This window comes from Lasiodiplodia theobromae, assembly GCF_012971845.1.
Source record: "Lasiodiplodia theobromae strain AM2As chromosome Unknown scaffold_20, whole genome shotgun sequence".
In the NCBI taxonomy this organism is placed as follows: domain Eukaryota; kingdom Fungi; phylum Ascomycota; class Dothideomycetes; order Botryosphaeriales; family Botryosphaeriaceae; genus Lasiodiplodia; species Lasiodiplodia theobromae.
Window position 1 is genome coordinate 350,405 of NW_023336409.1, and position 21,125 is coordinate 371,529.

Below are 21,125 nucleotides of genomic sequence, written 5' to 3' on the forward strand. Positions count from 1 at the left end.
TAGCGTCCTGTCTGCTTTTCCCATGGGAGTTCCGGCGTTCGGAGATCGTGGCAAGCCAGCAGATCTCCTTCCTTTTACTGGGCACGTTTGCGGCATACGGCGAAATTTCCATTTTGACACGCAAGTCACGACAGCAATCTGGCATTTGATATCATTCGCATCCGCGGTTGGGATGGTTGCAGCTTCGGCTTCCTTCAAGATACCAATGCAAAAGGGCGAATTCGGGGGGCGCTTGGCATAGGTGGGGCCAGTTTGTTATCAAGCCATGTCGTTTTTTTATCGTCCGAGATACCTCGTCATCAGAAATTGCTGATGCTCTTTCATTTGCCCTCTATTTGCGCAAAGCTTGGCATTGCGTACTCGGAATCCGTGCGCCTAGATTAAGGGACTCCCGTAGGAGCCGCTGTATTTTTAGCGAGCTGGATCTGGCACATTGCGAACGACACGAATACGCGTGTTATGGGAACCGCCTCTGGGGCACCGCCTCCAATCCTTCATCCCGAGCTCGTCCGGAAACAGAAGGACTTGCGAGTGCGCGACTTTCCTCGCATCAAATGCGGACATGGAAAAGACCCCTTTGCCAAAGCATTGGCTGCGTAGTTCAGGGTTAAAGTGGCGGCTTGACTGCTGTTCCTCACAAGCACCCTGAAACATGGCCAACGCATCATGCTACCACCGGTTCTGGGATGGAGCCCTGCTCTCTCTCTTTTCTCTTTTTCTAATCGAAAACAGAAGGATACAGATATCTGTAGCATTATTCTCATCGGAGCCTCCTCCAAGAGGGATCTGTTGGGTAGCTATCTATAGGGGGAGGGGGATGTGAGATGTGCGCGGGTCTTGCGCGGGTCGCTTAAGGCGTTTCCGCAGCGACCACCAAAAATATAGAGTAAACATACACGGCGACTCAGGCCGTGGCTATAGGCAACGCCGTTCCGTCTCTTGCGGACAGTTGATCCCAATATGCGCGTAACTCCTGTCTGGATATCACTGTGTAGCCCTCCAACCGATGCTTCATGGGGCGACGCAGCCTCTGGCCGCCCCGACGTGGCTTCGTCTCCCTGGTCGTGAACCAACAAGACACTCGGCTCAGACGGCATCGTCAAAGTCGTCGAAGAAGAATGATCGCTGCAGAGCGTCATCAAAGCTATGCTGGAATGCCTTTTCGAAGGGGTCCTGCGAGAGCCGCTGGCTGTCCTCGGGCGCTTCCATCGACCTTGGCGTCTGCGGTTCAGGCTCTTGCCTCGCGGGCGTTTTGGCCGGTGCCGGGTTGCTGCCGCCGTTGCGGTTCCTCCTCGAGGGCGTTGACTTTTCAATGCGGCCGGACTGGACCGAGTGCTGCGACGACTCGGCGTTGTTCGCGGGCCGCTGCGCTTTGGGCTTGCGCGGCGTGCTGTTGGTGCTGCGTACCCGGCTGGTCGGCATCTGGCGGCCTTCCTCCTCGGCCTCGCGCTTGAGTTCGTTGGCCATACGCTTCGCGATGCGGAAACGGCCTTCGATCGAGTCGTATGTCGCGCCCTGGCCGAAGTAGTAGGCGACCTTCTTGTAGTCTATGCTGTTGTCGTTGGCCGCGACCAGCGCGGCGAGTAGCCGCTGATAGCTGTCTTGCGACTTCCAATCGATGGGCATGGTGGATGGTGAAATGGTAGAGTCTACTCGTGAATGTTTGTGATGGGTTGCCGTGGTTGCGCGCGTGGGACCGCGGAGTAGCCCGCGACGCGAGGACGCGTTGGGATAAGCCCATGGATCATCATCGTTGTCTGTGCGCTCGTGGCGCATCTCTATGCCTCAGGCTTGTATGTGCCGGGGGGTGTCGCAGCCGAAGGCTAGCGTGAAGGATAGTAAGGCCTCAGGCGTAACTGTGCCCAGCTCTTTCTTAGAAAAACAACATGTGTGGGTAGTGGAAGCTATCGTCCGGACGTGTATGTGGAATTTTTTCTACCCATGGCATGGGCGAAAATAAATTCACGCCAGCCGTCTGTTGCAATTACTCTCTGTATGCCTCAAGCTTGTAGCTGCAGCAGAGGCGTCCCCTCAGATACGTCCAAAAATCTAATGTCTCAACGCGTCTCGGCCATCTTTGTTCCCCTCCATCACAGGATTACGACCAGTTGACGCAGTGGCTGCGTCTTGACACATGAATTCCTTCCAGAGCTCCAGCAGAATGCGATCAGCTCTTCATATCGTGCATCTCAGTCCCGAGGCTTGGGTGCCCACAGGACAATCTTGCATGCCGACTTCTCCACATTACTTTCAAGCAAACAGGTGCGTATTGCTTCCCACATTCTGCTGCTCTTGCACTTTCCACGCATGTTTTTTCTTGTATGTTGAACTGGGTGAATTCACGCTCCTGCCAGAACCACAACCCCAACAGTGTGCTCCGACGTTTGAGGGTGGAGTTTGCTCCGTTGGTTTCCGCTTCCGGCTCAACAGCGCACGTGGCGTGCGTCGATTACCGTTGTGCTGGGCGCCTTGGCTACGGCAGGCGGCGGAGCGCGTGGCCGCCGCTCCCCTTCACTTGCAATCCGTACCTACCCCAGAATTATAGCTGCATGCGGAACTCGCCCGCGCAAAGCTTCGCAGCCCCTCAGCTCTGATCCGCACCCGCTTTTCCCTACGACAACACCTGAGCCATCCGCCATCAATCACACTCTGTCGCATGCTTGGGCGCGTGCGCTGAGCGACTCTTCACCTCCAACCAACTTCACCTTCTCCAGAGCTCCGCCGCTGCGCGGGCGGCATACAATTCCTCATGACCGACTACAGCAAACAGACCGTCGCGCAACTGCGCCAAGTGCTGAAGGAACGCGGCATTCCATCAACCGGGCTTACGCGTAAGCAGCAAATCATCGAGAAGCTTCAAGAACACGACGCTGCCGCTGCCGAGGAAGACGCGTCCACCGCCGAAGCCGCGCCCGTCGCGGATGAGCCTCAGGCTACACCCGAAGCTCAGGATGCGCCGCCTGTATCGGACAATGTTGTCGAAGCTGCGCCAGCGACACCAGACCAGAAGGATGACGCGCCGCCATCACCGCCCGTCGAGGACGCCACCATCGAGAAGGTGTCAGGAGATGTCGCCCCTCAAAATGAGCCTCCTGCGGCCCTTACACACCACGAGACCATTCAACCAGTCGAAGAGACACCATCTGCGGATGGCGTTGCAGGTCGAGATTTCCAGGAAGATATGCCAGCCCGAGCGCCGGTGGAACAGGATGACGCGACTCCACGTCCCACAACGGCCAACACTTCTGTCTCGCAGACGCCGATCCCGACTCACGAGCAACCTTCGCCGACGCCAGCAGCGGATGCGCGCGCATCGACCGCTGAGTCCTCCCGGCTTGGATCGCCGGAGCTGAAGGAAGACTCCAGGAAGAGGAAGAGGCGCAGCGTCACGCCGCCAATTGCGCCCGAAGAGGCCGCGAAGAAACGGCTAAAGCAAGACGAGGACAATGCCCCTGTGGTGCATCTTCAGGAGGACGGCGATGCTCCGGAGCCCAAAACGAAGGATGCTGTGATGGAGGAAGCTGACGCGCCGGTCGATGCGGCGCCTGTGGAGACCGTGTTGCCAGCGAGAACTAGTGACACCGTGGTGGAGGCAACAGGCCCGAAGACAGTGGAGGACCTAAAAGAGTCCGAAGGCGAACATCGACATGACCCGAGCGAAGGAGAGCGCGGGCAGCAGGTGCTGGAGGAGAGGGGGGAGTTAAGGACAAGGACCAGGTCGCCTGAGGAGTCAACGGAAGCGCGCCGGCCGTCAACATCGCACAAGGTGGAAAAGGAAGGACGCTATAAATCTTTGCTGGAGGATGCCACTTCTGCGTCTGCTGGCAATGGCCCAGCAGAGACCGGTTCCCCACCTGAGGACGATGACCGCCCGATCTCACCTGCATTGCATCCCGCAACCCGCGGCCTTTATATTCGCGACTTCATGAGACCGCTTCAACCGCCCGCGCTGAAGAAGCATCTCATTTCTTTGGCTTCCCCACCCTCTACTTCCGAGCTGGACGAAGACGTATTGGAGCTTTTCCACCTCGATCCTATCCGCACACACGTGCTTGCCTTGTTCAATTCGGTCTCAGCTGCCGCACGAGTAAGAAGTGCCCTGCATGGTGCAGTTTGGCCAGTGGAACGGACCAGGAAACCTCTATGGGCAGACTTCATTCCCGAGGAGAAGGTCAGCGAGTGGATTGACTATGAAGAAAAGGAGGGTGGCGGCCGCATGGGCAAGAGATGGGAAGTTGTATATGAGCCCGATGACGGCGATGCAGGCGTCAGGGCGGAGTTGCGGGAGGTGGGCGTGCCTGGGTCACGTCCACCAGTGAGAGCTCCTGCCACTGCGAGCTCGCCAAGTGCACCGAGCGCTCCAGCAAGGAAGCCGCCTACTGGCCCAGCCGCCGAGAAATCCTTCCTGGCGTTGGACAAGCTGTTCCGTTCTACAGCCGCAAAGCCGAAACTTTACTTCTTGCCCGTTGAGAAGGATCTCGTTGAGAAGCGCCTGGATGAGCTTGATCGCTGCACCAGTAGGGATTGGAAGCCTAGTGACGCTGCTGGTGGCACGGAACGGCGGTACACGTTCGAAGACCGGGATGTGCTTGTGGACGCTGGTCCGGACGCGGAAACTTTCGATGGAGTGAGGGGCCGTGGCCGCGTGCAATATAGAGACACGTATGGCCCGGGTGCCGGAGGTGGGCCCGGTGGAAGGTTCCGTGACAGAGGATGGGGCGTTCAGCACGGCATGGGTGGGCCACCAGATGGTGGTAGGTGGAGGAGGTAGGAGGCACTTATGTTTCCGCTTGGAGCTTATCTTGGTCCGCTATTAGCGTCGGTACAGCTTGTATCGCATTGTAAGATATTGATCTGGGTGCATTCGCACCAGAAAAAAAAAGTATTTGGTGGCTCCAGCGGATACTACTTATCATGTATGTAGAAATATGTTGCGAAATCCGACGAAACCTGTTCCATTTTTGCGACGCTATACCTACTAGTCAATTACATTACCTTCTTCACAATGGATCGTAGTAACCTGTTCGTGTGGGTAGTAATTATGCATCTTATCTAATCTGCACAGGGTGTGCATGACTCAAAACACGGTGACGTACGAGGGGACGCCGCCCACCACCCAGACACCGCCAACACGCCGCCTTAAAACTCGTAAAGCCCAAACACCCGCAAGCGCCGACGCGAACGCCCAGCAAAATCAATAATGGCGCACAGAGAGGAACACCCGCTGCTGCAAAAGCCGCTCTACGGTACCCGGCCCTAATACAGGCGCCCCGCCAAAACAAATGCGCACCAGCTTGCTAACCTTCGCGACCACCAGTCTTCGACCTTCCAAAGGAACTCCTTGACACGATTAGCGTAAAAGAGCAAAGCGCCTCTGCTCTCGCCGCCGCCAACGCCGCGGACAACGCAAGTTCCGATCTTTGGTCGTCGCAACGCGGCGCCGAAAAGGATGGCGACGATGAGAAGCAGGACGGAAGCAGTACGCCGGCAACGGCGACGTCGTGCGGCCTCTGCAGCCTGACGTTCACCAGCCTAGCGGACCAGCGCAGCCACGTGCGGTCGGATCTGCACGGCTACAACCTCAAGCAGAAGATGCGCGGCGCGGCACCCGTGTCCGAGGCCGAGTTCGAGCGGCTGGTGGGAGAGCTGGACGAGAGTATATCCGGGTCGGAGAGCAGCAGCAGCAGCGAGGACGAGGACGAGGAGGGTGGAGGACAGGGCGGCGGCGACTCGACATTGAGCGCGCTGTTGAAGAGACAAGCGAAGATCGCGGATGCAAGCGGAGCGGAGGAGGTGGCTGCAATGGTGAAGAAGAGGAAGCGTGGTGCAGGAAAGCCACCAATGCTGTGGTTCACGAGCACGAGCCTACCCGGGGAAATAAATTTGGGCGTGTACCGGGCGATCCTGTCGGATGCAGAGCAGGAGGATGAGAAGGGCCTGGTTGAGACTCTACGGAAGAAGCAGCTCTCGCCACAACAGGGCGCCACAAAGAAAGAAAAAGACAGCGGGGAGGACGAGGGAGGGGTGAAACTACCTTCAACGCCGGAGATTGGACCGCATTACTTCCTCTGCATGATCGGCGGTGGGCACTTTGCGGCTATGATTGTGGCGCTTGCGCCGAAGATGGGGAAGAAGCACACAGGGGCAAATGAGCGGCAGGCCACGGTGGTGGCTCACAAGACCTTCCACCGGTATACGACTAGGCGCAAACAGGGTGGTTCGCAGTCGGCGAGCGACGCTGCTAAGGGCGCTGCTCACTCGGCTGGCTCATCATTGAGAAGATATAACGAGGCGGCATTGACGTCGGAGGTGCGAGCTCTGCTGTCAGAGTGGAAGGATATGATTGATACGGCAGATCTACTCTTCGTCCGCGCTACAGGCAGTACGAACCGTCGAACCCTATACGGACCGTACGAAGGCCAAGTACTACGACACAATGACGCTCGAATCCGCGGGTTCCCTTTCAGCACACGGCGTGCCACACAAGCCGAGCTTATGCGCTCTTTCGTCGAACTCACGCGCGTCAAAGTCAGCCGCGTGGACGAGGCAGCCCTCGCCGCGGCAGCTGAAGCAGCAGCGGTGGCGGCGCAAGCAACACCTTCCCGCACCTCGACTCCCTCGAAACCTACGAAGCCGAAGCCTACACCCGAAGAGGAGGAAGCACTGCTCCACTCCTCCCAGCTTCAAGCTTTGATCCGCCGCTCCAAGGCTCCTGCACTAGTCTCCTACATTCAGAGCAACAACCTCTCCCCCAACTTCCGCTTCCATCCTCTCGACACGGACAAAAACTACCACGCCCCCACGCCGCTCCACCTGGCGGCGCACATGAACGCGCCGGCGGTGGTGCTCGCGCTACTCACGAAGGTGAAGGCCGATCCGGCTGCTACAAACCTAGACGATAAGACGCCGTTCGACATAGCGGGCGACCGCGCCACCCGGGATGCATTTCGCATCGCACGCTACGAGCTGGGCGACGCAGCGGCCAACTGGAGCGCTGCGCACGTGCCGGCAGGCGTGAGCCGGGCGGAAGTGGAGAAGGCTAGCAACGCCGAGAAGGCGGAGGAGGCAGCGAAGGAGGCTGAGCGGAGGAAGACGGAGACGGAGAGGCTGCGGCGGGAGGAGGAGCAAAGGGAGCAGGATAGAAGGGAGAAGCGGGTCGGGAAGGGTAAGGCGTTGGGCTCGACTGGGTTGACGGAGAAGACGGGGGGAGAGAAGAGGGAGGAGGAGGCGAGGGGGTTGACACCTGAAATGCGGATGAGATTGGAGAGGGAGAGAAGGGCGAGGGCGGCGGAGGAGAGGATAAAGAGGATGCAGGGGGGTCAGTGAGGGAGAGTACTTGGAGCCCATGGGGGTCTCACACATAGATAATTAGGGATAGATAAATGCTGGTGGTTATCAGCAAGTGATGGTGCGAGACTGCAATTTGCTTGCGGCAAATGAAAACATCAATTAAGACAAGTTTCCTGTATACCTTTGGGTCGGATAATCAGTATGAAGCACCCGGTTTACTTGTGACATCTGCTAGACATCCCCGTCTCCTGCGGATGAATAATAAAATGGTGCCAATTTTGCGTTTCCTTTCTAACCTCGACCTGGTTCATTGCCTTGGGTTCTGCACACAATACACTAGTAAACTCTGACAAGATAGCCTGTATCTTTCCAGATTTTCCGGAAGATTACCTTAACTCAGATAGTATTCTACAACCTCGTCGCCATACCACTTCCTTCCCACGTCTTCATGGCTTCGGATCCACTTTCTCAACTGCGACTCGCCAAGGGCATCCCACCGAGGGTCCAGGAAAGTCGATACTGCATTCGCACCGTTCGCAACGTTATTGTCATGCTCTCGACGCAGGCGGCGCACCGACTCCGGGATGTAGGAGCGGATTTGCGAGACCGTCATGTCCAAGGGTAGGCCTTGAAAGAAGGGGATGGAGTAGCGGGGTGGCGACGCCGGGCCAGGTGCCTTCACGCGATGCACCGTGGCCCTGACGGCACCCTCAGTCGCTGCCTCGAAGGCGTTACCGAAGTTGACGACGAAGGTGCCGGCTACAGGCGTGGCGGGGATCCACGTCTGGCCGTCGGCGGCAAGCACTTCCAGGCCGGCGTGGTTGCCGACCTGCAACAGGAAGGTCAACCAGCCGCTGGAGTCCTTGTGCGCGCCTACACCCTGGCCGCCGCCGGACTCTTCGGCGGGCGAGGGCGGATATTTGAGGAGCTTGATGCGGTGCTGTGGCGGGAGGTAGGATGATTTGGGGTCGACGAAAGTCCTGGCCGCTGGACGCTGGAAGAAGTGATCGAATGTTCCGGTAGGAATACCAAACGCTTCTTCTACAAGGTGCACGAAGCGGTAAGAAAGCTCTTGCACAGCATTGTGGTAGGCAGTAAATGCTCGCCTGAAGCCTGGAAGCAGCTCCTCTGGTGGCCATTGGTTGGGACCACGTAGGCGCCAATAGAGCTGCGAGAAGTCACGACTATCGTCGGGCTGGTCCCGAGCAGTAGTATTGCACTCGTGGTGCACAACTGGAAGCTCCGTTGCGTAATCAAATTGCTCGCGAAGGTCCTTTTTCCCGAGAGTTGTTTCTTCAGCGAAGCCGCTGTAACCAAGAAAGTGTGGAGAGTGCAGCTTGGAGAGACTGGATTTGACATTTCTGGGCAGGTCGAAGAGCGCTGGGAGTTTTTCCGTTAGCTCTGTGATGATGTGTTCTTCCACGCCATGGTTTTTGATGTACAGGAAGCCGATGTTGAAAAGAGCGTCGTGCAGCTTAGCTAGCAGCGCCGGACGCTCTACAGGGTCCTCGGCAAGGCGCAGATCAAGAATCGGCAAAAACGAAGGCGCAGATGTAGGCATCTTATTGCGTCGGATGTGAGTAAGTAAGTTTCTTGGAGTGGCCGACATGCGGAGCGAGCAACGGACATGCCGCGATGACGTGATTGGAGGGGAAACTGTTCCAGACAAGCTTCACGTCTGACTCCATACCTCTCGCAGCCGATGGCTGGCGTGAATTTATTTTTTGCTCATGTCATTAAAAATTCCACATACACGTCCGGACGATAGCTTCAACTACCCACATATGTTAATTTTTCTAAAGCAGAGCTGGGGCATAATTACGCCACCTATGTTCTAGAGCCCTGCTATTCTTCGCGCTAGCCATCGGCTGCAGCACCTCTCTGTAAGCTCTCTGAAGCTGATGGTCAAGATCGAGGACGCCAAACCTCTTTAGGCGACGATCCAGCAGGCCATCAGGATGTCTTGCCGGCGCACTACTGCTCGGCACGCTGGCGCGCCAAATGATGCGATGCCGAAGCCGGTGACTCGTGCGTGCCAACCGGGAGCCTGCCTACGAGTCCACGGGGAATGATGTCAGTGGTTGCAAGTCAGGCGCCAAGGTCACTCCGACGCTCACGTGCGATAAGTGCCCGGCCTTATCGCCTCACCGCCCGCACCGGGTCCAAGGCAGCTGCCTCCGCTCAACCACCACCTCTTTCGCTCTCTTCCTCCCAAACACCCAAAACACGCAAAGCACCATCCTAGTCCCCGTTTTCATACTTCCGAAAGCGACCCGACCCCGCTTTCTGCAGCAAACTCCACCGGTTTCAAACAAAGCGGCCAAGTCCCCAGCCGTACCACCCCGCATTCGCACCCCACAACAGTGCTGCCCACCATGAACTACCTTCGCAGCACGTTGAACACCCTGCGCGACACTTATGCGCCCGTAACTCATACCTCGACCTTCCGCCAAACCGGCCAGATAACACCCGAGGAGTTCGTTGCCGCCGGCGACTTCCTTGTCTACAAGTTCCCCTCCTGGTCCTGGGCCGACGCCTCCCACCCGTCTAAGCGCGTGAGCTACCTCCCTGAAGGCAAGCAATACCTGGTCACGCGTGGTGTCCCTTGCCACCGCCGCTTGGACGATAACTTCGCTGGCGATGCTGGCGATGAGGGTACCGTCGTTGGTGATGGCTTCGCAGGCGGTGCTGGTGACGATGGAGACGACGGCTGGCTGAGAACTGGTGGCGGCGCCAACATGGGCGCGAGCCAGGAGCGCGCCGCGAGGGATGTGCGGACGGTCGACGATAAGGGCGAAGTCAGTGACGCTCCCGAGACGGACGATGAAATTCCGGATATGGAAGACGAGGAGGATGACGAGGAAGCCATCATCCGCGACACGAAGGCCGGCTCTGGCACCGCTGCGTGCGTTTCACTGTCGCGACTTCAATATGATATCCGCTAATACAGCTCACAGCCCTCTCCGCACCTACACGCTCTACATCATGTACACTCCCTACTACCGTACTCCGCGCCTCTACCTTTCCGGCTACCTGTCCCCTTCGGAGCCGCTCCCTCCGCACTTGATGATGGAAGATATCGTTGGCGACTACAAAGATAAGACCGTAACGTTGGAGGACTTCCCTTTCCTTGACGTTGGCATCAAAATGGCCTCGGTGCATCCTTGCAAACACGCTTCGGTTATGAAGGTGCTCCTTGACCGTGCTGACGCTGCGCTGAAGCTGCGTGTGGCAAAGATGAAGGCCGGTCAGGACGTAAGCAAGGGCCATGGTGCTGAACTGGGCATGGAAGGTCTCGCAGAACAGCTGGAAGGCGTGCAAATCGGCGATAAGAAGGATGACAAGAAAGGCGACGGCGACGAATGGGAGGTTCTGGACCAGGCATCTACGCCTGAGGACGATGTTGCTATCCGGGTTGACCAGTATCTGGTTGTGTTCTTGAAGTTTATGGCCAGCGTCACTCCGGGCATTGAGCATGATTTCACCATGGGCGTATAAGCGAGAGCACTTCCCGCGCATAGGTCGTACAGACTATTCCGTACTTGGACACTTCACGAACGAACGTAGGGGCCCGGGACAGGCGTTCTTGCTATTACTTGCACTTAGCTATATTACGAAAGCGCTTAATCGAGGTGACGAGCGAGGGTTGGTTATCAGGCGTTTGGACAGGCACAGCAAAGGCAGAGACACTGTTGGGCGTCTTTCGTACCTTTCTCTCTATTATACCACAAAGGCTTGCGCCCGGATAGATTCGTTGCATTCAGATAGGTTATACAGTCCCCTCTCGCAGCCGATGGCTAGCGTGGATTTGTTTTTGCTCATGTTATGGGTAGCTGAAGCTATCGTCCGGACGTAATGCCGAATTAATAATTATACATATACGTCCGGACGATAGCTTCAGCTACCCACATATGTTCTTTTTCTGACTTGTATCAGACCGCATATGGAGAAGTTTCAAGAAGTGTGTCCATTGCTAATGAGTGATATTCCTACCTTACGATTAAGTCAGATGAAAAAGAGATAGGCTAGAACGGTATCTCCAAACGTGTCACTCTCCAAAATACAAGCTCATGGCCTTGCTACCACCATTCCACGTTCGATTTGAAATTCTCCTGGCTAAGGACTTTATAGCCAGCATGAAATTCATCGCTCCGTTCCTTTTCTTCACTCCCCTCTTCTGCTTCCCTTGCTCTACCTCTTCCCCTCTACCAGTGATAAGTCCACCTCGCTGGCCTCTGCTGCTGCATCTCTCCCTCCTGCTGCCCCATCGTGCCACTGCTCCTCTTCAGGCGCATGGCCACGCCGCCATTACCGGCGGTGGCGATGCGGCCGCTCAGCACGTCGGAGATGAAGGCCTTGACGGCGTTGACGTGCTTGGCCACGGCGTGGCCCTCGGCCGAGTTCTCGTCCAGGCCGGCGTGCGCCTCGATGTCGCGAGAGCCGACGGGCGAGGCGTAGTGGCCCGGCGCAACCTCGCCGTCGACGTCGATATGGCGGCGGACGATGATGGAGGCGGTCGTGTGGCCCGAGCGGGGGAAGCGGGCGGCGATGTCGTGCTGTTGCACGCGTTAGTCGTTTCGGGAACCATGGTGTGGTAGAGCAGTGAAGGGGAAGTGGTGGAGCTGGTTTAGGAAAGAGGGTGGATTGTTTTTTATGGTTGTCAAGGATGGGAAACGATGAACTTTTAAGTTTGGTATTGAGCTCAACTAGTCGACTTTACCTCAGAGATGCCCTGCGCACGTAGAGCATCGATCTCAGCCTCGCTGGCAGGAGCGGGGAGCGCGACAACGCTGGTCGCAGCGGCGAGCATGATGGCGGCGACGGAGAACTTCATTGTGATTTGCGTGATCTTGATGGGCTTGGTCTGGGACTAGAATTTAGGGCAACGTATATTTGAGCGAGGGCTCTGCCCAATGATTTGACACGTTCAGTACCAAAAGCTGGTCGCTGAACAAGACTTGATGCTTGGGAGGTTTGCAACGTTGAAAGAACGCAGTACCAGAGAGCGAATAAGAGTGATAAGTGATTTCTAAAGAACGTAGAGATGAAGGCAGAGCTTGTTCGTCCCAGCTGCCTTTCAAACAAGCCGTCTGGCTGCTGGTGCAGAACAGCGGCGGGCAGGGGTCTCTTATACCACCACTCCACACCGCTTTGCAAACCGAGAGGTCCAACCCTTGGCTCTGTTCTCGTGAGTCGAGCTCCGCTCCCCTCGCATAGACATCACACGAACAGGGCGCGTCAAAGGAATCGGGGAAGAGGAAGAGTGAATGGAAAGGGGGAGCAGAGAAGCGAAGAAGGTGTGCTGTGTCTTCTGCAAGGAACCGCCGTTTGGTTTCTTGCCTCAACAGCCACCCTACACCTCTGCTATGAATAAGGTTAGACTTCCCTTTCCTTACACTAAATGTGAGACGCGTCGCGTTGGCGCACCGTATCTTCTGGCATGTGAAATGAGGGAGCGCGAAGGAAAGGGTGCCGATGCAAGGGGTAAATACAAGCGCACGAAAAGCATCCTACCGGGCAAGAGCAAGACGTTTCCTGTGAATGTTTGAAGATTGCGAGATTCTAACAGTCTTTCGAACGGTATATTGCGGGAAAAACCGGACGGATCTGAAAGTGGAGGAAACAACGTTGATGACTATGTTGCGACAGCAGGGCGACTGAACGTACAAATGATTCCCCAGCCGGAAACGGATCTTTGGCGCACTCGGCGGAGCGATAAGCTCACAATTACGCTCCCGAGGAATGTGGGATTGCCACACCTAATAATGCCCATCCACAAGTCCAGAGGCTCCCTTTCGTGCATCCGCGTCGACCGGCCATCCGATTCACTTTGACATGTGTTTCAGAGCATCCATAATCGCAGTCGGCACGTAGAACAGACAGGGCCGAGATGCAAAGGCCTCATAGACGGAGGGTAACGATAGTCCACGTGTGACCGGAGGAGGGACAGCAACGCCTCATTCGATTCATCGCCTCAATAACCCCTCTTTCCAATTACGCCTTTTCTCAAATCTAACCAGCTTTTTCCAAACCCCATAGACCAGAAAGCAACCTCTCCAATACCCTTTTGTAGCCTCATCAACTGGTCATTCACGTCGTTGAATAGAAATCTTATCGTCGTAGAGCCAGCCGCCTGAGAGACTTGAAACAAGCCATGGTGGATATAGACTGACGCTGACACACGAGGAATTTCTCCTGCTGGAGGCGGTGATTCGGTTTCAAAATTTGCAAGAAAGATTAAAAGCCCTCGAAGTCGGCGAGGTTCCTTCTAGGCATTTCTCCTATAGGCGCACCAAAGTTGTAACTTCTTTTCGTCTTCAATCTGATACCGGGAACCTGTGGCTCAGCCGGGCCTGGTACTTCGTCATCCTCTGCTGGCTCGACTGGCAAAGATGCTGCATTGTCGAGAGGGTCGACTTCGGACTCGCTGGTTTCGGAAGGGGGAACTCCTTGCAAGACAGCGGGCCGCTGCTCCTCAGGATGCTCGCTGATGGAAGCGAGCTTCTCCTGCAAGACGTCCAGCATGCTTGAAGCCTCGGGCCTGTCTGGGCGGGGCGGAAGGAAAAGGGGTTCCTGCATGGCCTGATCTTCATCTTCACTTGATTCGCTCTGGACGGCGATTTCGTCCTCCACAGGGGCAACTGGCGGCGGGATGGCCTTAGGCGTCTTTTCGCCAGGGGTGGTTTGCATGCTGAAAGAACCTGCCCCAGGCGTGTGCCCTGCATGTCGTCGATACGCCTCGGGCGGTGGTGAAAGATGCGCAGCGGTGGATACTGGCGACGGCGGCTCCTCCTCGATGTTTCCAACGTATGCACCCCCAACTACCACACGTCAGTCACTGACAAGGCAGGCGAGGTACATCGACTAACCTGTGGTCATGCCATCCAGTCCGTGGTGGGTGACGGCGAACCTGGCGGGCTGGTATTGCAAGCCGGGGATCCCAGCCTGGGCGAGTTGGCGTGACGAGCCGGCTTGGGTAGGCGGACTCATGGAGCAGCCGGTCTGAGCAATAGAAGGGGGGCTTTTCACGGGGGATACTCTGCTGCTTGCAGCGGAGGGTGGAGAGACAATATGGCTGTGGAAACTATTGGGGTCGCCGAGGGCCAGCTCAGCCTGCTTTAGTTTGGTGGCCATGACGAGCATTTCCTGCTGTTTCGCGTCCAAAGCCGCTCGCAGACGTGCGATGTCTTGTTGGTATAGGTGCCGTTCTTGTTCCCACACGCGCCGTTCGTTTTCAAAACTACTGCGGGCGCTGGCCAGCAGCTTCCTCCATTCGTCGGACGCAACGGAACCCATTCCGTCGGGATGGATGGCGGGGCCAGGCACCACTTGGGCGATGCCATGGTCGGGGGGCGTAAGCGGCGACGTGACGCGGTTGGTGCCGTTGCGCGAGCTGTGGGCGGACAGCGGAAGGGGGCTTGCCGAAGGGACGCTTTCGCGGGCGGGCACCGACGTGGGTATCATGGTAGGATGGGGGACGACGGGCGGCGGCAGACAGGAGAAGGGGAAAAACAGGGCGTCGTTCGGGGTCGGCTCGAAGGCGGCGGGCGGCGAGCGTGTTTTCCGCGGGTGCGCGAGCGGTGTACCGTTCGCTGTGGGTGGAGTCGCAGTCAGCCGTCGTCCGCGTGGCCGGTCAGGCTGAGGAGTCATCACCATTCGCTTGAGCGGGCGGAGGGAGGTGCTGGGCGGCTCCGGCGCCGCTGTCTGGAGAATGCAGGCGGGGCATCGCTGGCTCGGTCAGAGGTTGGTTGGGAGAAGGCGCTCGCTGTCAGAGGCGTGGCAGGCCAGACATGACGCAGCATGCCACACAAGACCCTGCCCATTTGCCAGAGTATGTGCTAGATTCCGATTCGGCTGGCCCGCCGGTTCCTGCAGATCCCAGGCCTTGGCGCAGCAGGGCGGGACGTGTTACATGCCCATTGCGCGGCGGCAGGCCTGCATCTCTGCCTCGCACGGCCTCGGGGTTCGCAGCTGCCGCGAGCCCAAGGGTCTCCGTCTGCAGCGTTCAAGCTTTTTTTTTTTTCGGCGATGATGCAATCCCGCACGCTCGCCCTCTCCACCAAGCCGGGCGCGAGCCTGCGATACTCCACCCTCCCCGCATCGCCTGAACACGGACCCTTCTCCACCACCTTATTCGTATTCCTCAACGGCTTGCTGTTGCCCCGATCCTCGTGGGTCGCCGCCATCGACAGCCTTGCCGCAACCCGCTCGCGCCAGCAACGGCCGGTCCCGCACATTCTGACGTATGACCGCTACGGCCAGGGCGACTCCGATCCGGATCCCACGGATGATCCGCGCTCGCCCTACGGCCATGACGCACGCTCAGTTGTTGCTGACTTGCACCGCTTCTTGGTCGAGGTCTGCGACAGCCATCTGTCCACGACGCTGGATCATCTCAGCCTGGTGTTTGTCGCCAACTCCATCGGCTGCCCTCTTGCACGACTCTACGCGGCAGAACACCCTGGCCGTGTCGCAGCCTGCCTGTTCCTCGACTCCATGATGGCCAACACGGACTTTGTGTCGCTTTTCCCCGACCCGGATGTCCCAACCACGCTCCCTGCAGGAGTCACTGTTGACGAGCTTCGTAGGGCGAGGGAAGGGTATAGACGCATGTTCCATCCGACTGTGCCCAATCCGGAGCATTTCGACAGGCGCAATCTCCCTGCGCTACTACCAGAAGCACGCCACCCTCAGCTGCCTGCCGGCCCGGACGGCAAAGCTCCGTATCTGGTCGTCGTCGGCCACGATCCGGATGAGTTTGCGGAACAGGGCGAGACGGTATTCCCTACCCCGCGCCTCAGCATGTGCAGCACCGTCAAAGAAGCACGGTCTGGATTTGTTCAACGGTTTCGTAGCTAATATGCGATTTCAGGGAAGCCTACATGTGCCAAAGGCATTGACGAACGCCTACGTTAATCCAGCATGGCAGACGTATAACAATGGGCTGGCCCAACTTGTACAAGAAGACTGTCGAGTTGAGGGACCAGTGATTGCGAAGAGATGCGGCCACTTCATTCAAAAAGACAGCCCAGCATTCGTCGCTGAGCAGCTCGGTCGGTTGATGGACAGGCTGTTGGGTGAGCCCTGTTGATATTGTAAGTGCTCTGAATAGATTGATCGTTGGTCTTCCAGGTTGAATACAGGAGGGTATTGTAGCCGACGGCTAGCGTGAATTTATTTTTCGCTCATACCATGGGTAATTGAAGCTATCATCTGGACGTGAATGTATAATTATTAATTCTACATTAACATCCGGATGATAACTTCAACTACCCATAAATGTTCTTTTTCATTAAAAGAAGAAAAAAGAAGGAACCGAGGCATACTTAGGCCATGTTGTAGGGCCCTGCTATTCCAGCAGTACCCCTCTGTATATGGATGCAACCGGGTTGAAGACAGTGACCATCTCGCGTCATTATAAGGAAAGACAGCAGGGAAGTGCAGGGTCGGCACGGGAACACAACCGATCATACGTGCGCAGGAAACCATGTGGACGTTCGTTTAAAGTTTCTCTCAGAGCATGGGCCGAATGGCACCATAGTATTCCGGGTGACACCGAGCTGACTCGGTTTGGACTTTGATAAAGTCCGCCCCTCGTTTTGGGTCGCGTCACCTTCGATGCTTACCTCGAATTGGTCACGAGCTTGTCCAGTATGTGTGAAATGGTGCATTATAATTCGCACAGACGGTGCACATGAGCTGCACTGTCGATGCGACAAGCAGCGAGAGACAAGACCAAATGCTGCAGCCTGGCCATTGATAGCGGACTATGTCAAGATTCAAATCCACGACAGAATGCATCCCTTAGTGCTGCGCTGTGACAAGTACCAGCCCAGGACCATGTTCTGCACCTCCCCACGTTTGTTGTTTGTCTGGAGAATGTCCTTTGAACAGTCCAACCAAATGCTGTCCGGTAAGCTGGACGCATCTACCCCATCGTATAAGGAGTCAACGTCACTTGGATAATGCAACGCCAGGGCGAAATGATGGATCGGTGGAAGCACCGAACGTGTGCGCGGCGTGCCAGGGCGAGACTTGGACATAAGTGTCTTAGTGAGCCAGTGACAGGCACAACGGTAACGGACGATCACTGTACCTGTGGCAAAACGCCGCACGTCCAAGGCTCGAGGGCGATGGCTGCCGATCGACGATCCCACTAGGCGGGCTGGTGATGTCATTCGAACACCAGTGTTGAGATTCCACACGTTGTCCCGCAAACAGAAGAAGGGGTGTGGTGGGGGGCACAACGACAGGGGCCGGGTTGACAACACCAGGGTCCTCGGCAGGCGTGGTATTGGCGACCCGCACACGATTCCGCGACATGGCAAGGCAGTGTCCTGGGATGGTCCCGCGCTCGGAATGCACTCCGCGCGCATTCATGTGTGCAGAGCCGCCTGGCCGGGGCCTGGACTGGTGGTGCTCTGGACACGCCGACAGAGCCTCTCCCAACGCTTGCTCGGGCAGCACTGGCCGGCGCGAGGGCGATGCCAAAGAGATTACCGCCGCGGCGTAGCAGCCTGGGACGCGCGCTCGGGCAGCATCAAGGCAGTCTGATTGGACCGGAAGGAACATCCGGCCAGGTGCTCTGCCGATGTGGAGTTTTGCTACCCAGCGGCGCACCGTCACCTCTTCCAGCTCCCGCCATTCGTTTACGCCTGGTTCAGGGACGGGCACGCGTCTGCCGCGCGGGAGAGAGTTTGCCGGGTGGGCGTGGACGCGCGACTCTGACGTCTTGGGCGACGCGGAGCTGCCATTGGCCGTACGGCAGTCTGTCCCGGACGGCGCCCGCGGTGCATTACCAGGCCAGGACGACAAACCGGGCGCTGGACGTCGTGAGGTTGAAATTGCAGACGGCTGCCGGTGGCCGTGCACTGCAGTGCGATCTCCTTGTCGTGATTGGCTTGCTGCGGCTCCCAGCGAGGAGCCCAGGTCTAAACATCGGGGACGAGGACATCCTCCCGGCTTCGCGATCCTCTTCGCGCAGGCCTCCTGCGCATTACGGCCAGAGGCACCTCGGGACTCTTCGCCGCGTGCGCCCAGTCACGCCTCCATCGCATGCGCCGCCACAACGCCAGAACACCAGTCCCCCGCCGTGTCGACCCCTCGGCGCCGCTCTCGCCCAAGGCTCGCTCCGCCCGCTGCACCTAGTTACGTGCTGCCCTCGCCCGTCGTTGTTCGCTCGCGTTGGGTCGTGGACCCCCACGGAAGCTCCGTGTGCTTGCGTGGAGGCTGCTTCTTCGCCGCGGCTTCTCCATCTCTCCCAGCATCAACATCCATCGCCTGGTGCATGAAAGCCACCGCACAAGACCATGAGCGTCTTCTCGCCACAAGCCGCCGGCGGGCCGTCGCCTCCTGACCAACCGTTCGAGGGCTCGCTTCGTCGAGAGCGCGCATCCATTGCCGCCCAGGCCTGCGAGACGTGCAGGGCCCGCAAGTCCAAATGTGACGAACGCCGGCCAAAGTGCGGTCTTTGCCAGCGTGTGGGAGCCGACTGCCGCTACAGAGAGCCGCAGCCAACGAAGTAGGTTGTTTACAAAGCATGCGTTGCGACGCCGACTGACCGGTTCCAGGAAGGACAAGACCATGGTCTTCATGCTGGACGCTCTGCAGCGTATTGAGGCAAAGGTCGACCAGATAGGCAAGGCTGCCACCCCGGAGACTGGTGCGTATGAATCCAGCCTCTACACAACCCCGCCGTCCGGCCGTCTCCCGTCAATTGGCAGCGCTTCGATGTTGGTGCAAGATCAGGAACACCCACCTCTGCAACAATCCCAGCCTCAGAGCCCGCTAGGTCACCGACCCCCGGACGCTCAAATCTCCTCATCACACAAGGTCCTTCTTTGGCCATTCATCCACGCCCGTCTTGCCGAATTCGACGTGGACGTGGCAGAAGACCTCCAAGCGCTTACGCAAGAGGGCACGCCGTGGTTCCTGCACCACGAGCTGCGAAGGCACCCGGATCCCTTGCCCGCCGACGTACGCCTGGAAGCAGAGCCTGTCCCCGATCTCTTAGCTCCCGATGCCGCGAATAGAGTGCGATTTCCGAACCTCACCTACGAGGAAATGAAAACATACGCCACTCATTACTTCAATACGTTCAACGTGCTGTACCTGATCCTAGACCGGCAGAGCTTTATGGATGTCGTGCTGCCAAAGGTTGCTGGTTACGGGTTCGGAGACGGCGATTATGGTTCGATAATTTCTCTGTTGGTCTTTGCCCTGGGTAAAGTGGCCCTCGACGGAACGCGGTCGGCACCGGTCGATAATGGACTGCCTTTCGAGAGCGGCGTGCGAGGGGGCACACCAGATAGACCGCCAGGGCTTGATATATTCAATGAGGCTCGTCGGCGGTATGGCTTCGTAGCGAATCAATGCTCGGTTGAGACCATCCAGATCATGCTGCTATTGGCGTAAGTAAAAAGGTGGTTCTCGGGTAGTAAGACACATTCTGAATGACTCAACCTTTAGAGTATACTACGAGTCCTGTGGCAGACACCTCGTAAGTCTACCAGCCTTCGATTTGGCACACTAATATTCCTCTGCTGACCGTACCCCAGGACTTCTGGCGTGCTTCCCGAGCGGCGTCCACGGGCTTTCAAATCCTGATCCGAAGGTAAGCAGCAGCCCTCCTTCATCTAGACCAACGCATCCATGAATTGGCTGACGACCGGTAGCTCGCAAATCGACTGGTTTACGGAGAAAGGAAATCTTGTGAAAAGGCTGTATTGGACGTGTAACTCGATCGAGCAGTATTTACCATACCTGATCCCACCGACAAGCAAAATGTGCTAACGCTGGGCATAGCTGGTATCATTACGACCTCGATCTTCCGTGGACGGGAGTGTGCGACCATGAGGACGAAATACCGCTTCCCGGCGAGCTTTTGGGCCAGAGGACAGAGGAAGACCAACAGACGGTCATGTACTTCCTCGCGATGATAGCTCTGCGTCGACTGGTGACGCGCGTCCACAAAGTCATTTTCGACGGTAGGTGACAAGCTCCCTGCTTTATAGTTGCCACCAGACCGCACGTCACGCGCATGGGGGATTCGGGCGCATGTTGTTGGGAGTCGGAGTATACTCCGTATCAGAAGCCACGCCCCTAATTTTGTTCAGGCCTTCCCAAACGTCAGCTAACTCACCTCGCAACGCAGCATCCAAAGCGACGTCTGAGATACCCGAAGGATACGATGGACCCCCCACGCACGTCATACGTGAGCTCTCTCGCCAGCTCGAGTCCTGGAGATCCAGGTTGCCACCGTCCCTGCAGTGGGCTGACGAGCCATCCGAATGCCGCTTCAACTACTCTGACCCCGATTCATCGAAGGGCACAAGATCCTTTACTCCCAACAGCACCCGCACTCCCCCCGGAGAACCCATCAGCTTGGATCTCGCCATTGCACACTTACGTTCGCGGTACTACTACACGCGTTTCATCTTATACCGACCTTTCGTGTACAAAGTTCTCCACTGGCCGGCACTGACGACGAATGAAGACCGGCAACTCGCGGGACTGTGTATCAAGAGCACTCTGATGTGGCCGATTGCGCTTGCGCCCCCCAAGGACCGCAAGAGGCTGGTACCATACTTGTTTGTGTGGACGCAGAACTTCATCAGTATCTTGCTTGTTCTGCGGGTTACAACGGTTAGTAGTATCCTCGCCGATGTCTGCCGCAGGACAATCGACAATACAGAACTGATGCTCACCGTCCAATGTCTTCTCGAGTGGCTTGCTGACGTACGGACAATCGATGGGACTGCTATGTGGAGCTGGAAGATATTAGACCCGTTATTCCGCGACATCTTCCCACACATGTCCGCTGCCAATTCCTAGCA

The 21,125-nt window shown here is 57.3% G+C and overlaps 8 protein-coding genes across 8 annotated transcripts; 4 read left to right on the forward strand and 4 right to left on the reverse strand.

Annotated features, from left to right (window-relative positions):
* Positions 1 to 1,086: 1,086 nt before the first annotated feature.
* Positions 1,087 to 1,626, reverse strand: LTHEOB_6885 (uncharacterized protein; the record flags this gene model as incomplete). Its single annotated transcript, XM_035516189.1, has 1 exon — positions 1,087 to 1,626. The coding sequence occupies one exon, from the start codon at positions 1,624 to 1,626 to the stop codon at positions 1,087 to 1,089; it is 540 nt and encodes a 179-aa protein (XP_035371852.1).
* A 1,123-nt stretch (positions 1,627 to 2,749) lies between these two features.
* Positions 2,750 to 7,326, forward strand: LTHEOB_6886 (DNA-binding SAP; the record flags this gene model as incomplete). The annotated part of the gene is made up of 2 exons (XM_035516190.1): positions 2,750 to 4,754; positions 5,318 to 7,326. The coding sequence occupies 2 exons, from the start codon at positions 2,750 to 2,752 to the stop codon at positions 7,324 to 7,326; spliced, it is 4,014 nt and encodes a 1,337-aa protein (XP_035371853.1).
* Positions 7,327 to 7,681: 355 nt separating this feature from the next.
* Positions 7,682 to 8,851, reverse strand: LTHEOB_6887 (2OG-Fe oxygenase; the record flags this gene model as incomplete). The annotated part of the gene is made up of 1 exon (XM_035516191.1): positions 7,682 to 8,851. One exon carries the CDS (start codon positions 8,849 to 8,851, stop codon positions 7,682 to 7,684), a length of 1,170 nt encoding a protein of 389 aa, XP_035371854.1.
* An 814-nt stretch (positions 8,852 to 9,665) lies between these two features.
* LTHEOB_6888 (Autophagocytosis protein) lies at positions 9,666 to 10,788 on the forward strand (the record flags this gene model as incomplete). The annotated part of the gene is made up of 2 exons (XM_035516192.1): positions 9,666 to 10,195; positions 10,248 to 10,788. The coding sequence occupies 2 exons, from the start codon at positions 9,666 to 9,668 to the stop codon at positions 10,786 to 10,788; spliced, it is 1,071 nt and encodes a 356-aa protein (XP_035371855.1).
* Positions 10,789 to 11,495: 707 nt separating this feature from the next.
* On the reverse strand, positions 11,496 to 12,124 carry LTHEOB_6889 (uncharacterized protein; the record flags this gene model as incomplete). Its single annotated transcript, XM_035516193.1, has 2 exons — positions 11,496 to 11,846; positions 12,011 to 12,124. 2 exons carry the CDS (start codon positions 12,122 to 12,124, stop codon positions 11,496 to 11,498), a joined length of 465 nt encoding a protein of 154 aa, XP_035371856.1.
* Positions 12,125 to 13,527: 1,403 nt separating this feature from the next.
* LTHEOB_6890 (Methyl-binding domain protein 6) lies at positions 13,528 to 14,946 on the reverse strand (the record flags this gene model as incomplete). The annotated part of the gene is made up of 2 exons (XM_035516195.1): positions 13,528 to 14,111; positions 14,160 to 14,946. 2 exons carry the CDS (start codon positions 14,944 to 14,946, stop codon positions 13,528 to 13,530), a joined length of 1,371 nt encoding a protein of 456 aa, XP_035371857.1.
* A 375-nt stretch (positions 14,947 to 15,321) lies between these two features.
* Positions 15,322 to 16,149, forward strand: LTHEOB_6891 (Alpha beta-hydrolase; the record flags this gene model as incomplete). Its single annotated transcript, XM_035516196.1, has 1 exon — positions 15,322 to 16,149. The coding sequence occupies one exon, from the start codon at positions 15,322 to 15,324 to the stop codon at positions 16,147 to 16,149; it is 828 nt and encodes a 275-aa protein (XP_035371858.1).
* A 2,450-nt stretch (positions 16,150 to 18,599) lies between these two features.
* Positions 18,600 to 21,123, forward strand: LTHEOB_6892 (C6 finger domain-containing protein; the record flags this gene model as incomplete). The annotated part of the gene is made up of 6 exons (XM_035516197.1): positions 18,600 to 18,811; positions 18,861 to 19,700; positions 19,759 to 19,789; positions 19,848 to 19,903; positions 20,095 to 20,276; positions 20,444 to 21,123. 6 exons carry the CDS (start codon positions 18,600 to 18,602, stop codon positions 21,121 to 21,123), a joined length of 2,001 nt encoding a protein of 666 aa, XP_035371859.1.
* Positions 21,124 to 21,125: the final 2 nt, after the last annotated feature.